The sequence below is a fragment of the Battus philenor genome, unplaced genomic scaffold, assembly GCF_028537555.1.
Source record: "Battus philenor isolate CCGP_79_NKW_IND1 unplaced genomic scaffold, ilBatPhil1.0.hap1 SCAF_4, whole genome shotgun sequence".
NCBI classification, from domain to species: domain Eukaryota; kingdom Metazoa; phylum Arthropoda; class Insecta; order Lepidoptera; family Papilionidae; genus Battus; species Battus philenor.
This window is the reverse complement of record NW_027181704.1, coordinates 11,437,893-11,456,000: the sequence shown is the minus strand read 5'-3', so window position 1 is coordinate 11,456,000 and position 18,108 is coordinate 11,437,893. Positions and strand designations below refer to the sequence as shown.

Sequence of the window (18,108 nt, the reverse complement as noted above, 5' to 3'; positions counted from 1 at the left end):
GAAAAAAATAATATACATAATGCATATCTTTTTTCATACGTTCCAATATTACGGCACAAGATAACAACGTGTTACTACTGACAGAAAATTTCGGCATATATTTATCTGCATTTATCTTAGACGATAAATTAAAATAAAATTAAAAATTAGACCATCCAAACAGTGATATAGTATGATATTAGAAATTGGTTTTGAATTAAATATTTATTTTGGTGTATGAATAAATACAAATCTCTTTATACCATGCATTTTATTGTCATATTTAATGATACAATTTTGAATAAATAAATATCGACAGATCGTCTAAGCGCATCCCATTTGTCTAATCCATTTTCGAATTTCCGGGTTGCAAATGTTGGTGTAAACACCAGGCGTGTACGGCCTCGCGCATCTGTTGCCGAAAGAAACAATTCCAACTTGAGTTTTTGTTCCAGTTCTCGTCAACGGACCTCCGGAATCACCCTATATATAGAGATTAAAAAAAAATAAAAATCTTATGTGCAGTTTCGAAGAAAAAAGTAACTTGCATAAAAATATACTTATCGTTTTGAACAACTATTTGAAATAATAACTTATCATACTTAATATCAAACAAAGTCTTCTTGTAAACAATTTTGTAGTTTGTACATCAATTACAATTTTGTATGCATAAAGTTCTGCAAAACGTCTGTTTTTACAGAAATATATACAATAAAAAGCTAATATAATCAGGCAATCTTAGAGAAATCATATTGAAATGACATAAAAAGACATACAAAAAGCTATCTCTTCATCATCATCATTATATCGACCGTAGGATGCCCATTATTGGACATATTCTTCGTCTTTAATCTCTTATGAGAATAACTGAAAACAGCCTAAATCCAACGATTTTAACTAAGTTATTTGTACACCCAGTGTAGAGTCCAACGCTGCGCTTGTTGATCTATCGTCTCCTCTCCAGTACCTTGAGACATTAGGGGTCATATGTTTTGCGCACTATACGGCCAGCTCACTGCTAATTCAACTTGATAATCTGAATTCCTGATTCCATGTCGTAGACAAGCCCAAGCTATAAGTTACTATCAAAGAAATCAATAAATAACAATGTTAACAACCACGTACTTGACATGAATCTCTTCCACCTCCAGGAATACCAGCGCATAACATTCGAGGGGATAAATTCTTATAGACCTTTTTGCAGTCATCGTAGGACACGGAACTTACTGTAACTTCCATCAAAATCTCACTGGTTTCTCCATTCTCCTAAAACAATTAATGGAAATGACTACCACAAACAAAAATTGCTGCAAAACCACTGCTAAATGAAAGAATTTTAGCCTTCAAAATTCTATTTAGTATAATAATAATAATAATAATCATACTTTTTAAATATAGCGAAGCTTTTTAGTTAAGGTGTTATTATTTTATATTTTTATTAAGTTTGGTATGTGAATATGGCTGGCTATGTAAATAAGATGTATTGTCGAGCGAATATTAGTCGCACTAGAGATAGTGGTATAACAAATATACGCTGAGTCACTAGGTGTTGTAATTCAAGAAACTTCAGCCTGGCATTCTAAAAATACTCTTAGAATAAATACCTAATGCTAAAAACCTTAGAGTTTTAGAGTCTTGGAATAAACTTGCGTTTCTTTTAAGACGTAAGTTATGGGGAGACAAAAGTGGTTTTTTTATAAAGCCATCAGCACTCTACACTCTTTTTAAGCCAAGAAGATGTGGTATAGTTTCAAGCTAATATTCCGACGAGAAATAAATGCGTCTTACAGGGATAAGGTGAGCGATTTGAGTAATAATTTTAAAAGGTTACTTCTGTATTACTTAAGATGCAGTGGTACAGATATCTTCTTTGAAGGAAACGTTTTCTTTTTGATTTTTATTTTTTCGAACCAAATCACCGTATGCTATTGATGTATTACTCGTTTGTGTAAAAGTTTTCATTCAAAGCTCATTTAAAGTGATCGGCTTAAATCCTTAAGATGCAGAACGTAACCGGTATTCGCTATGGCACGCAGTAAGCAAAATACTTAAAAAATGTGACATTTTTATTACTTACAAGAGTATCACCCCAGCCAGTTACAGTCAAGTTAGTTCCCGGCGAAACATTGCATTTTCGAGATGGTAGTTTAACAAGTGCACTGCTAAAACCATCGACCACAATTGGCTTCAATAGTTTAACCACAGCAACATCATAATCGTATGTCGAGCTATCGTATTTGGGATGTCCTACAAATATTTTAGAGTCATACGTGGTACCCCCACTGTATGCATCCTCACTTCCAACCCTTACATTAATTGACTCAATTCTGTAAAAATAACATCACGTTTTATACATTTATGAGGTAACTACAAATTTGACGATCTTTGATGTAATCATTTTTAGTTACTCAATTTCGATAAATTGTACAAAAATTGCTTATTTTTTTTATTCCAGATGTAACAAGATGATGGTAGGTAAAATATGCTGCTTATAACAGTACGATACCATATATAATTATGTGATGGTAATCCATTATAACATATCATATATGTATATATAAATGTATACATGTACATTTATGTATATATATACCTATATTTATGGATATAAGGAGACTATTTTCGATTTTAATCCAAACTCAATTGCAGCGACTAATCAGTGATTGTGTATAAATCCAAATCTGATCGAATTTTAATTCGAATTCACGGTAATAGTATAACTCTTAAAAGTATTGTGCCTGTAGAAGCACGTAGTACGGTTCGTTATTACGTGAACGGTACAACTGACAAAAAGGTTTTTTTTTTAATATGTTCATACCCAGCCAGACAATGAGCTGCCGTAAGAATACATCTACGTGTTGCAATTGATCCTCCGCATTGGTAGTATTTTCCTGTACCAGCCTCCTTCAGTAACAAGTATGCTTGGTAAGGATATTTTTGAATAGTTGTCTCAGTTCCTCCAACTATTTTATCCTCGGCTACGTTTTGAAAACGTGCATGACGCTTGCCGCACACATCTGAAAAATCAACAACACAGATTTTGCTTTAACACATTGGTAAATACTCAGTGCATAATATTAAGATATAAAATGACATCTCTACTCGTTAACCATGGCATGTGGCATACTAGTGACTTTAAAACTAAAAGAAAGTATAGGAGCAAATAACATCATCGTAAAAATAATAACATGACGATACCGATTCAAAGGAGGCTCCTTGCAAAATCTACCAATTGTCACTTAAAGTATGTTTTATACATATTAAAAAATAATGGTTCTGCTGTAGAACATAACATTACATTTACAAATAAATCTAGACATTAAAAAGTAGGATAATCGATAATAAACGTTAAGCATACTCCATAATCTAAAACAAAATCCAGTTTTTTTTTTTTAATAAGAAGTTTACAATACAATAAATTCACCTGAGAAAGCTGCACAGAGGAGAGCAACCAATATAAAAGTAACGCGGCTCATTGCTAACATTGTTTCCGTTTCTTGGAATCCGTACAATGTTCCTCTCTTAAATAGCTGTGATGCCTGAATAATTACGTACAAAGTTAACATGACAGTAATCGATTTATAATTATCATCGTCTACACCCCTGTGTGATAACAAAATCATTATAAGTTGTTGTGTACAATTTGCTTCTAATTAAAAAACAACTTTCGCAGTTCAGTTTTTCTCATAATTACAATAAATCCTAGCAAATAATTTAAAGCAGAAAAAACATGTTTTATATGGGTATAAGAGAAAAGCATTATTTTAAAATTTCAATTGAACATTTATTTATCATTAAGACGAAAATTACAAGCTCTATAAAACTTAACAAAGGAATAGTTTTAATCTTATTAGGTCGTTTTCACAAATAAGTTCTCCGATATTTCCAAACATCATTTTGTTAGTTTTGAAATAATGCCTTGTTATTAAATAAAATTAAGAAAACCGTTTTTTAAAATATCAGTTGTTTTATAGAAAAATATTAAAATTGTTATTTTAATGAAATGTATATATTAATTACATTATGCTTAAGAACGATAGTCAACCTCTCTATCATCTGAACGAAACTATTGAAGACAGAAATGTTAACACGGTCTCTGAGCAACAGCGCAAGTCCTGGAATTGTAAGGTAAAAATGTTTTCTGTATTGTTAATATTTAAGATTACACCGATATATACAGTAACCTTAATATAAATATTTGTTATAAAAATCATTGTAATCATCATTTCAGCGTTATTACATCCACTCCTGGGCATAAGTTTCCTATGACAATAATCAGCGTCTTCAGACGACCTTAACTAGAGCTTCTGTCCTCCTCATAGATGGACGTCTTTAATTGCGCTTGCCGATCAGCGGTCTCCACTCCAGAACTTTAAGACCCAAGCGACCATCTTGCCAACTTGACAATTCGATGGACTGAATGTGCCTTACTTTGGTGCTCTAGGAATCTGTTCAATCTTGACTCGATCTAGTTGAGAGTTTCCGAGAATAGCTCTTTCCATAGCTCACTTATTGGCTGAGGGCTTATCAATGATGCTTGATTTATAATCCTTGTTAGATACAGCTAAACTGGCTTCAGCCGTAAAGTATAATTTCACGGAAACTTGCCCCATGGCACGTTATATCATTTGTCTTTTAAATTTAAAATATTTGAGAAATTAAAAAAAAATCTTCATGTGATTTCATGATTTTATAATAATATATGAACGTACAGTTTTCATAAAGCTGATAGCGAAATTTATCAAAAGTGCTATATATGGTACTAGAATTCTAATCTGGATCATTAGTCATCGAAAGTCCAAATAATTTGCTATTTAGCGCAAAATTACTCGGCCGAATTTTAATGCAAAAACAACGAGGCAACCCATTTGCAAAGATGAAAACTTTAGTTTCATGATATAATAAATATACATATCAAAATATAATAAAACACAATATGATTAAAAAATAACTTTCAATTTTAAAACAATATTACGTAAATTGTTTTTTGCTCAAAATTTTAATCATTATTTGATGGATATATTTTCTAGGTAGCTTCAAGTCCACGATCGCTTCAATTTGCTCTACTTAAACTCTATCTTGACAATAATAAAAAAAATTCGAGTGATGTAAAATAAGGAATGCTAATCAATAGCTGAATTACTATAAATTACGCGTCGTATTAAATTTTTGAATATCCACGTATGTTCTAAAGGTTTTATTGAAAATCCCTTTATGATGCATATAGAACAAAAGGAATAGCCTGTATTACTTCGTTTTTAATATTTTCATTGACCAATTTTCTTTCTTTGTGTTTAACTTTCTTTATAATTTAAGTTCTGTGTATTTTCTTAGACAGACACGTTTTACCTGAATGAAAATAATGACACAAGCAAATTCTTTCTTTTCCGTTAGCTATACACGGTAATGATAAAATCTGGACAACGTCGCCACTAGTATGGCATTGTCGTGAGATTTATTTAAGATTTCATGTTTCTTTTTATTTATTTATTTTACTCTGAATGTATATCAATCTTTACGCTAAACTGATAAGAAAATGATAAGAAAAGAACTTGTGTAATTTCAAAATAATAGTGAAGTGTAATAAGAGTACCCAATATATTTAGTCTGGCCATAAACACCATAATTTTATTATTTTACTTCGTACTTTCATAAAAAAATATAAAAATATAAATTATTGCTTTTGAATTTCGAATATGTAATTTTTATATTATTGTTCATAGTTTTCTTATTTTCGCGTCAACATTTTGTCAAATATTTTTTGATATTATAATGTGTAAAACTGTGCCTGTATTACATAAAATAGGTATGGTACCAATCAATATACAGTACAATTTTTAAAATCGATAGATACAATGAAATCCTGTTCGAAAGTAAAATAATTTATTTCGGGAGATGAAGATAGTGCCTAGAACCATGTTTATTGTGGTATTTTATAAGATGACCTAGAAATTAAAGCCCAGAAGAGATGCGCTGGTCATCTCTTAACTGATAATTAAAAAAATTCAAAACAACTACTTAAGCGGAGACAGAGAGGTCACAGAAATATTTTAGACAAGCAAGACTCGGCGCCGGGTCATAAAGCTCGACCACTGAAAGTTAGTTAGATACCAACGGTCCGGACTTCATCAGAGCTGAAGACTTGTTATCACCTAGTCCTGATCTTAATCCACTGGATAATTATTTATGGCCAGTATTAGAGAATAACGCTTGCTCTAAACGCCATGATAATCTGGAGTCTAAAATAATCCATGCTATTGGCAGTTAAGAATTTTCCCGTAGAAACAGTTCGTGCTGCTATAGACAACTGTCCTCGACTACCCTGGTTAAAGGACTTAAATTGTAGTAGTATTGGCCGACAATGGAGACCATTTCTTATATGTTTTATATATTTGTAATAGTTTTATGTTAATGTATTAAATTAGGAGATAAATTTGTAATAACAATGTTGTTTTCTTTTGTTACAATATTTATGGCTTTACTAAGTAATAAAACTTTTTAAAAAATAAAAAGTTAAATATAAATCTTATGCCATTACTGATTGAAGAAAATAAATAAAATGGACAAACGACCTGTATTTATGTTCAGGAATAGATGCGTTTTACAATAATCCTGGTATAGAGCTCGCAACAAAAAAAATAATGCATTGCAAAAGTGTGCACGTCAAAACCCTAACCGTGCTCTTTGTAATGTTGGAAACATCTCGTGTGAAAACTGTTGCGACAGTTTTTATTTCTATCACAAGGATTCTAAGATCTCCTGCAACTACTGCAAAACAAATAACTGCCCAACGCTGCCAGTAACAATCGAAAGGACGTTCTTAAAGTAATCGCTGGTGGATAAAATTTAGAACAATGTTTTTAGACTGCTTCGTGCAAAGGGCAACACCTAGCATTTTGTTATGTCACTAGAATAAATTGAGAGGATTTCTTTTCTTTAAAACAACAGAACCATTTCATTACCTCAAAGTTTTACAGAATATAGTTAAAATTAAGAATGACATTATAAGGATAATTTATTTCTCTCAATATATTTTTCTACGTTACTATGGATAAATACAGTTTCATTAATCATTGACATATTCATAATGTTACATTAAAGAGATTTTATATTAAACTTCACTATTTATTTTATTAATCGGAGGCCTATTTTTTGTGTGGACTTATATAATTACAACCAATTAAGGCTTGCTGAGCCGCAACCCGCAAATAGTACTAGTCACTAGAAGTTGGCAACTTTAAAAACGTCAATCCGTTTCTCCGTACTGGCCTTAAAAAGTCTTAATCTGACGTGATTCCATGGATTCATCGTGCGCGCATATCAACTTTTCATAAAATGCACTTAAAAACTTTATACCAAAATACGGAATGTCGGAATTTTTATTGGCCTAATAGCTTCACCTTTCCGGAGTACATTTTTAAATTCAGATAACTCGGAGTAAACCCATATTAATATATGTATATTAACAAATATGACATACGTTTCTATAAATTCCGCCTACAGAGATAACTAACAATATTTGTTAATACCCATCATATAATATAAAAGAATAATTATTTTTAAACGATACAAGATATGCAACTTATTGACGGTCCTCAGGTAGCAAGGCAAAATAAATAGAAGTTAAACATTGTACATATTTTTATTAGTAAACAGTGTCTCTTTTTATAATTACAAGAAATCGTTTATCCATTAATACAAAAGCATTCGGAATTAGACGGATGTTTATACCGAAAAATAAAGCGTTTTTTAACCTCTTTCTTTACTATATCAATTTTTTTTTAAAAACATAAGGTTTTGACATTTACAAGTAGCTATATAATTTTATTAAGTTGATGTTATTTAGTAATTTAAGCAACACAAAAAGAGGCAAACGAATTATTTAAGTACATCCCATCCTTCTTAGGAATCTTTGAATTTCTGGATTACATAGATTGCTATACACGCCGGGTGTGTTTGGTCTGGCGCATCCAGAACCGAACGATACCACCCCCACTTGTGTTCTAGATCCAGTTAGTACCAGCGGGCCTCCTGAGTCACCCTGTATATAAAAAAAAGATTTATTTAATTTTCATTATTTATTTAAAACTTGTAAATCTAAATTTAAAAACGAAGTGCATTAGTATAGCAAGCAAGTTTTTCTACAATAACCGAAACCAAAAATGGCTTCATCGAAGTCTCTAAAATCTATGCGATTTGAATATAGTAAAGAATGTCATCATCATCATTTCCACCATCAATCATTCATCCAGCCATCATCATTTCACCAGTCATGATTCGTAGCCTACTGGGTACAGGCAAGGTTGGATACGACGCTCGTAGCTGACTTCGCGCGTAATCGGTCTAAGTTCTCCCCTTGCACTACAGTGCGTTCATCTTACCAACCAGACTGTTCACATTTTCTAAGCAAATTTCAAAATTAACTACGAATGCTATTTCGAAGTCCGTTCTATAAAAAGCTTATATTCACTCTTGATAGACGTAAAACCTTCAACAGGTTATAGATTTTTCTGTTATAAAAAGTTTTCACAAAATGATTACAATAATTTTTAGGCGTACCTGACAAGAATCTCGACCCCCTTCAGGCACACCAGCGCATATCATTCTAGGAGTTAACGTTGAATATGTTTGTTTGCATTCGTCATATGACACAGCGTTAACTGTTACCGCCATTAAAGTTTCACTCGTTGCTCCATTTTCCTACAAAATTAATTAACAGTTATAACTTCAATCTTGCATATTTATAAATAGAATTTTAAAACTTTTTTATTTATGATATAATTCATAATTAAACGTCACGATGTTAAAGCAAAAATTGAATCGCGTATATTTAAAATATTAGATTTTCAATGATATTTATACTGTACAAAGATAAAAATTTGTTAGTATAGTTATAGCAATCGATATAAGGATAACAGAAAAATTACCATTGAAACACGAGTCGCGTTCTGGACGACACAGTGTTTATTGTTAACAGTGAAGCAATGCTTACCATCGTGTCGCCCCAACCAGTGACAGTCAAGTTAGTCCCCGGAGACACGGTACAACCACTTGATGGATAATTAATTCTTGTGCTATCTGCACCGTTAAGCGCAATGCTCCGCAAAACTTTAATCACTCCTACATCAAAATCGCTAGTTCTGGCATTATATTGGGGATGTCTTATAAGTATTCTAGAGTTATATGTATTTCCGCCGCTTGAAGCGTCAGTGCTCCCCACTCTTATGTTCACTGACTCCATTCTGTGAAAAAAATTAAAATTCGGTACTTCCCTTCATTATACTGGAAACAGTGGTGTACCAAGAACTTTTGCCGCCCGGGGCGGTCTCCAATTTGCCGCCCCTTCTATTATAATTCAATCAAATAGTGGTTTTTTATAAATTGATACACATAAATAAATTATTAAGTTATTTAATCAATATTAATTAATACACAAAGTAAATTTTTTTAGACATATGTGTATGCACTCGTAAACATATTTATATAATATCTACTCTTCTTTCTAGCTTTCATACTAGAAAAATCGTGTCTAATGCTCTCAAAATTAAAATTATTTGTAATTTCTTGTTCTATTGGCAATATTGCAAGAGTTTTTGGTCCTAATTGACTCATTGTAGAACGAAGATAATTTAATTTATTATTCAAGAAAGAAAATAAATATGAAATGAATATGTTGCTTTTTACAACTATAAGTAAATTTAAAAAATGCCGCCCCTAGGTAAGTGCCGCCCGGTGCGGACCGCACCCACCGCCCCCCCCTAGGTACGCCACTGACTGGAAAAGTACATACAGGAAAATCAAGAAATATATACGTATGCATGTGTAGATACGTACGCCAATATGTATAAAATGGGTGAAAAAAAATCTCTAAACTGATCGAGATATTTGCAGTATAAGCTATTTTTTAGAAACGGACATTTCATAAAAATAAACTTCTTGTTATTCCGTATATAAAGTACATATTTTAAATTAAATTTTTACCGATACGTATAAGTAGACAGACGACCCTGTTAAGCTTGTCGGTTAACACTGAATACAGGCAACATATACAGGGTAACTTGATTACCATTAACTCTGTATATTGATTGCCTAAAATTAAATTATAATTATTTATGTTGGCACATTTTTATAATAACATGACAAGCTTCGTTGTATTTTTATATTAAATTAATGCAGTCTACATTCTTTTTTACTAAGTAATAATTTAATATTTACTATAAAATTTAGCAGTAAATAACTATGACTTAAAGGAACAGGTTTCAGATCGATTAATAACTAGTGCGCATTGTAAACACAACACGGCATAAAAAGACAGTTATTCGTGGGACCTATATGAGTACCTCTGAAAAGAGGCTTGAAAATAGGCTAAACCAACTGTGATCACATTTCAATGTTTAATTGACTAAATAACTGTATACGATGGATTAAACCTAAATATATTCCTTTAGGAAATCTGTAAAATCATCATCTTCGCAGCAATAAAAATATTTATTTACTCTTCATTGTACATCAACGGGATATATTTGGCCAAAAAAAGAACAAAAAACGGTTAAATAACGCGATTTCTTACAAGCAACCAGTTACGGACTTATTTATATAGAAAAACAGAGCGAGTGGTAATCAAATGATAGACGTTGAAAATGATTTTGGATACATATGATGTATTACTTATAATACGAAATACTTATATAATATATACGGTAAACATAAAAAATTTCATTATAATACATAAACTATAAAGTTTAAATACAATATACACTACAACATGTCTAGAGACAAGCAGAAGTATGTGCAGCTTTACTAACGTTTTGAAAACTGATAGAGATTTATCCTTTCTTAGTGGCATAGGCAATTCGTTTAACAAGCGTGCAGCCTGAACAACTAATTTGTCAAGAAAGATAGTTGCATGTTTGGGAATCTATAACTTTCGTATCGATGTTATCCTATTATTCCATACATTGTCACATACTCGCAGAATAATTTAGTTTATAAGTCATACCTAATGATGTAAAAAGTAAATTACCCCGTAAGACAATGCGCTGCAGTAAGAATACATCGCGAAGTTGCGATCGATCCTCCGCATTGGTAGTAATCTCCCGTTCCTCTTTGCTTCAGCAATAAATACACTTGATAAGGATAATTTTGAATAGTCGTCTCATTCCCGCCGACTATCTTTCCGTCATTTCTCAAATGAACTCTTCGCGGTGCATGTGTGGCAGATATATCTAATAAAAATATATTTGTGTGAAATAATTATAATTATTTTGAAACTCTGTTTCTACGTTTGATTTTGGTATTTTTTCAATATTTTGCATTTTAAAATATTGCAACGCTGAGGGAGTCTAACTGTCAGAAGGAAATATGAATGTTGTGTTATTAATCATATCCTTACAATAAAACCACAGTTCTTTAAAAATCATCAAAGCCTTTACTTATATGATCCCGCATACATATAACCTAAAATAGCTAAGTTTACTCCCAAAGTCAAAATTTTGATTAAATTGCAAATATTACTTTACTGTCAAACAATTCAAGAAAGTTTGTTTGTTTGTTGCATTTACTCACCAATGATTGTAAAACTATAAATAGCAAATAATATGTACACAATACGATCCATTTCCACATTGACCTGGAAATGTATGAAACGTATCGATGCTGCTCTCTTATATACTATATATTTACTCTCCTCATTGCCTGAAACAATTAAGATAAGGTGACTTAAACGATTCCTAATAATTGACAATTGCACCTGCGAACATGTGATAAGAACGACGTTAGAACTAATTGTTAGTTGTCTTCCTGTTATTTGCTGCGACTATTTACTATAGATTAACTAATCATTGTGAGGTACATTGTTTATCCACCAAACATCAATTTTAAAACATTTGAGGAACTGATATTAGGGTTGAGAAAATACTATTACTGTCATCACTTTTCTCGTATATTTAGATATCAACAGTCTCCTCAATAAATTAAGAATTAAATTGTTTGTTTTTAATTTTAATTTTTCCTTCCAACTAAAGACGAAACTATCATAGTTTTGTTATAAAAAAAAACTGTGAAAATCATATCATTAATATAACCCATATAAGAGAAAAGAAAAATAAACATTGGAGTGGCAATTTAAGTTACTATCTATTTATAATTCCCAATACAACAAGATAATTCGAGAATTGTTAAAGTCACCTTCAACCTTTACATTCACTGCTTCGAAAAAGAATAATAGTTTTTTTTTTAAATACCGCTTTATTTTTAGAAAAACCTTTTTAACAAAGCTTTTCCAATATCTTTCCTTTATCAATGATATGCCTCTATTGCTACAGGCCTGGTACCACCACGGCACATCTGCGCAAACACACCGCTAAACAGAGCAAAAAAGCACTGCCACGTTTGGGTTTAGGACTGTAGTCCGTTTTATACCATAAGGCTGCAATAAGGTTTTACTGTCCGCCGGCCTAGGTACACCTCGTAATCAACAAATACTCGTCCCTAATTATACGTTGCGTTTAAAAATATTCCTTAAACTTGAAAGTTTGAACTTAATTTATCTATTTAGAAAAGATGTGATTGTTTACGAAAATTTCTGCAGAAAATCAAGATTCCCTGCATTCTCAAAGCGAATAGTATGTGTAGTTGCTGAACATTGTTATGCGGGCGGATTCATTTTATTCTTAAGACTAAAGAAATATAGTAAAAATAAGGATGATAGTGTTTATATTGTTCAGAATCATAATCAACAGCACACTTTTATTAAGGTGTCTTTTCAAGTACCGTTGAATGAACATACCCCTTTGTTTAGTTTGCTCGATTTTGTTTAATAACTGTTTATATTCGTATTACGTAATACTAATTTAATTTAGCAAAATTTTTTTATTTAAAAATGGCATTTATTTGTTATTCTTCCTAGTCGATTCAAGTTCTATATTTCTTTTCTCAAGAATGTAGTACCGAGGCTGGGAGACATTAATCAAAGCCATTTTCTTTTAATTTAACTACTATGATTGCCCATGTAGTGATAGAGTAGAAAAAAATATTGAAAAATAATTACACAAGTTTCATAAGCATTTATTAGTAAACAGCGTCTTTTATGTAATACCAAACCCTTCCCCATGGTTGATTAACTATACAATTTAAATTCGAACCTACTTGTTACGTATATTTAAATAATTTCATTATTTTATTTTTTATTACTCTTTAATTTGTACCTTATAATATAAAAAAAACTGACCATTTATCTACTCTAAGTAATTTCGAGTCTATCTCATTTTGATTTAGTTAACTTTGTCTGAAAATAAAAACTGTTTTTAAAACATCGAAAATTAAAACTCAAAAACAAAAATCTCATTTTCTTCGAGCTTGTTAATTCGTTTTTGTATATATTCGTAACAAATAAGTGTCAAAAAAGAAATTAATTTTTTAGGCACATTCCATTTCTTTCAACCATTCATGGACATCCGGAGCACACAAGTTGCTGTAAACGCCTGGAATGTTTGGCTGCGCGCAACCTATCCCGAACGACGCCAAGCCCACCTGCGTCCTTGTTCCAGTTAGCACTAAAGGACTCCCGGAATCTCCCTGTCACCAAAATAAATAATTTTAAGCACTTTTCAACAATTTTCGTAATTGAAATAAGAAAATCTTGCTATTTGTAAAAATACTTACATTACAAGCGCTCCGCCCGCCTTCAGGAACTCCCGCGCATATCATTCGGTCTGATAAAAATGTGTACGATTTTTTTCTACAATCATCAAGCGATACAGACGTTATAGAAACTTGCTTGAGAATTTTGCTGCTATCCCCACCTTCCTGAAAAAAAAACGGATGGGTTATAAATTTAATCATTTTCTCAATATATAAAAATACTGATACAAATGCTGATAAAAGTATTCATATCTAAAGTATTTATAACATTTTGATTCTTATTTGTAGTTTTTTTTATTCGACAACGTTCTTTTAAAAACAAACTTTATACAATATAATTGACTTCTAATATTAATATCGTAAGCATGATGATTTTCTTTATTTGAATCCATGCAAAACGATTTAATATACAAACCAAAAAATGAAATTATTTGCTCTTTAGTTTCCGGTAATATCTTAACAATAAGGCTTTACTTACACTAGTGATACCCCAGCCAGTGATAGTTAAGTTGGTACCCGGAGGCACAGGACAATCACTTGTAGACAAATCTACTTTTGCAGTGTTAGTACCATCGATCTTAATTGGATTCGATAGTTTTATTACTCCTATATCGTAATCTAGTGTTTTAGAGTCGTATTTAGGATGTCTTTTAAGTGTATTTGCGGGATAGAATGTTCCGCCGCTAGAAGAGTCTGTGCTTCCAGCTCTTATAAGCGCAGCATCCATGCTGGAATAAATTTTTAAATTCAGACAAGCATTATAAATATTTTTTTATTAGTTAATCAACTGGAATATAATAAATATATATAATGATACCACTTAATCAAAATTTAGCGATTCTCAAATCTTTATATCAAAACATGAAAGGTATTTATTAATAGTCTGCAAGCTATTTTAATAGCTTTACAAATAGCCCTGATGTTGTTACATTTACCATGTGGTAAAATATCTTTTCTTTGATTAAAGTACCAGTTCATGCGACATGTCATTAGAGCAATGTTTGAGCCTTATGTATAAACCACATGTTTTATTTGTATATTTCGGTGATACACAATAATCGTTTTTTTAAGGTAGCAAGGTCCGTAGCCTCCAGCGCTTTGCTGTCTGTAACTAATCTATGGAGATGCCTCGAGAACCCCTGCTCCGATCGTTACATTATTTATTTGACAGGATTGGAAAAACATCGAGTTTTCATAGGAGGGAATTAGGGAAGGACTTGACTTAAGAGCCCACGGAAAGAGTTCTCAGCTTTTCGATTACGATTCATAGATCCCCAAGACGATGAACCCTTGAATCGAACGATTGCTATTACAGGCTTATTTTATTCTATACCCAAACAATGTTTTAAACCTAATTTAAATGACAATTTTTCTTTATTTTGCTGCCTACTTTAATTATAAGTTATGTGTAGACACCCTACATGTCTCTGTTTCAAGCCAGTCTTTTCTAGTTTCATGGTCTCCTTTCTAGTTCTATTCTTATTTGTGAATTGTTACTGTAAGTTTACCTTTTTTCTTTACGTATTTGTCTTTCAGTCCCTTAATTCTTCTCTATTTCCCCTTTGAGCGACTCTTAGTTTAACTTAATTTCTTGACTTAACTACTTAGGTGGTAACCCAAGTCTATCGTGACAATCTGCTTCATATGGTAGGATAGGAAGAACGTATTGGCCAAACATTCGTCACATCGTCACGTCGGAGGTCACAATGTTACAATAGAAGTACATCATAATTCTAGCCTTTTTCTGGGACTCTTTCCATCTCTAACTCTTTCTCTCTTTATAAAAGCTCATTAAAAAAATAAAAAATCATACCCGGTTAGACAATGGGCTGCGGTAATAACGCAACGCTCATTAGCAATAGACCCCCCGCAACTGACGGTGTATACATCTTTATCACCTTGTTTCTTCATAAGCAGAAAAACTTGGTAAGGATAATCTTGAATAGTTGTCTCACTTCCCCCTATTATCCTGCTGCCATGTGACAAACGTACCTTGCGCGAAGTATGTCGAGCGTGTACAACTAAAAACACATTAATGTTTTAAATCGACAAGAAGAAAAAGTTTTTTATAAGTATTTGTTAACTAAATAAATCATTCCCAAAAAAATTACTAATATTATTATTTAAACGTTGTTAATATTTCAAGATTATTTGAACCTTTTAACGTGCTTGTATACTAAAAACAAAATATCACGATACTTCTGTAAATAATACTTAATCAAATTGCCACAAAAAAAATAATTCCAGCCAAAAATAAAATAAATATTACACAATTGAAACGAATGGAACCGATGAAGGATCTAAGCATATTCTACAACAAATAATATTGTCTAAAAAAGAAAAAAGACACTAAAAAAGTAAAGCATTTTTTACTCCTTGGTAAGAAGAGCTTCGTAATGAAATGTAGTTTTAAATCTACTACGCAATACACATACATACTAAAAAGAATCCACCGTTGACAAAATGTAGTGAGTGAAAAGAAAATTAAAACTACACACATCGCCTTCACTGCAACATTGCAAGCTTGCATAAACGTTATTTACAAAACTAATAAGACGAACTTGAATTGAATGTTTTAAATCTCCGAAAAGTCAAAATATTATTCTGTTTTGCTTGAAATTTTCTACAACTAACGTAGATCAGAAGTATCAAGTTATCACCAAAATGACACCGATACGTCTTTGCAGATACTAAAACCTGTTTCAAAGACAATATACTAAAGTTCCTCAAATCGACGCGAATATAATTTTTGTAATATTATTCACGCATTAAAAGAATTACCGTATGTGACATATTCTTGTGCAAGCCGTGGTTGCTTATAATTGCGGAAAGATTTACATTAAGATCGTCCCAAACCCAGATCCTGAATATTTTTCATGTATATCATGTCAACAATTCTAAAATAAAAAAGTTTGATTAGCCAATTGACTTAAAATATTTTTAATGATGTTTTTAATTATCACTCATCTGATTACAACTTGTCTAAAACTATAGTACGTCTCAATAAAGAGGTTACTTTTCTTTAGGTTACTACATAAACACCACATTTCAGTAACATCGAAGTATGTTAAGAAAATATTAAGTAAAGCTAGTAAACAAATTACCTATTTTTGTCTACAAAAAAATAGGGACAAATTATTTTGGTTTAGTACCTACTATCACCGATTCAATTAAACGAATCGAACTCAATCCCATCAGCATACTATGATTCAAGTTTAAAAGAGAATATCATTTTGTATGACCAAGTGATTGAAAAGTAACCACTAACGTCTTTAAATTCCGTATAAAATAATCAAAATCTCAATTATCTACCTCTTTTTTAGTAATTGTGCAACCGAAACCTTTGTACCGCGACAAAGTATACGCGCAGCGACATAGAGGGAAAATATCAGCCCCTCCGTCCTGTCAGTCCATCTTCAACGCTCGCAGCAAGGGCGCTCAAGTTCTTTTTTCCCGGCCCCACTTCGCCGCGCCTTCCTAAGACGCGGTACAGTGGTTTCGGTAACACTTTAGAGAGTTGATACACGAAAATATGAAACATCCGTACTTAAGACTGAATTTGTATACCGCTGCACTATGTGTTTTATTTCTACTAAATATTAACCCTATATAAGCTACTTACTTGATAGGAAAAAAGAAAACAAAATTGCAACAAAAGTTGAAATATCCATTTCTGCTTTTGCCTGAAAATCAGTCAGTATCACCAATAACACTTCTTTATATATTCTTTGTTGAGTCTACGCCCGTAATAACTAAGATTACATTAACAGTTGTAATTACAAGTGATCCAATATTAGGGGTGTTTTCCTGCAATTTTCTATTATTATGTTCGACACATTAAATATAAGTAGAAATTCTTAACGAGTTTTTAAGAATGAGCGTGTATGATAATTACAGGCAACCATAAAAAGTACCTTTTTAAAAATAAAATATTTTTCTTTAAAACTTTTTTTTGCATTTGTAAGAAATACTGTCGTGTAATATATGTTGAGCATTGATAGTCCAGCGGTAGATGACTGAGACTTGCGAACGCAATTCGCGGGTTACATTCCCGGAAAACAGTATTATATAATACAATTCAACTTTCTGAATTAATTGAACAAAAAACTTTCCAGTGAATGGGCAGCAGCGTCCTCTGCGTACAATAATACCCCCACATATATCTTTGGGGGAGGCATATAACTTGAAGTGAGCGTTTATGGCCTGCAATGATGTATATATGTACATATGCAGGTGTAATTTATGCATATTATTTATCTGTTTTAAGTGTGTGTATAATAATTATTAGATAATAATTCTAGTATTCATCATGTATATAGTATTCTAAATGTTTTATTTTATTCTTTTATGTCGCTCGAAGTTGACTGTTAGGGAATGAGTATGAGGCATCAAATCCGTCATTACAATTGGTTAAAAATTATAAATAAATACATTGTTTTCAACATCATATCAGCCGGCAGACGCTGACTGCAACGCAAAGGTCTCCCC

General features: G+C 31.9%; 2 protein-coding genes across 2 annotated transcripts; both read right to left on the bottom strand.

The window, feature by feature from the left end:
* Window positions 1–303: 303 nt before the first annotated feature.
* On the bottom strand, window positions 304–11,211 carry LOC137928991 (transmembrane protease serine 9-like; the record flags this gene model as incomplete). Its single annotated transcript, XM_068772000.1, has 8 exons — window positions 304–462; window positions 1,105–1,245; window positions 2,057–2,306; window positions 2,798–2,996; window positions 7,870–8,020; window positions 8,539–8,679; window positions 8,972–9,221; window positions 11,003–11,211. Coding segments are annotated over 8 exons (1,500 nt in total), but the record flags the coding sequence as incomplete, so codon positions are not given.
* A 2,184-nt stretch (window positions 11,212–13,395) lies between these two features.
* Window positions 13,396–16,507, bottom strand: LOC137928990 (trypsin-2-like). The gene is made up of 5 exons (XM_068771999.1): window positions 16,477–16,507; window positions 15,434–15,641; window positions 14,099–14,348; window positions 13,642–13,785; window positions 13,396–13,554 (listed from the first exon to the last, which is right to left on the bottom strand). Exons 1-5 carry the CDS (start codon window positions 16,505–16,507, stop codon window positions 13,396–13,398), a joined length of 792 nt encoding a protein of 263 aa, XP_068628100.1.
* Between the last annotated feature and the right edge of the window lie 1,601 nt (window positions 16,508–18,108).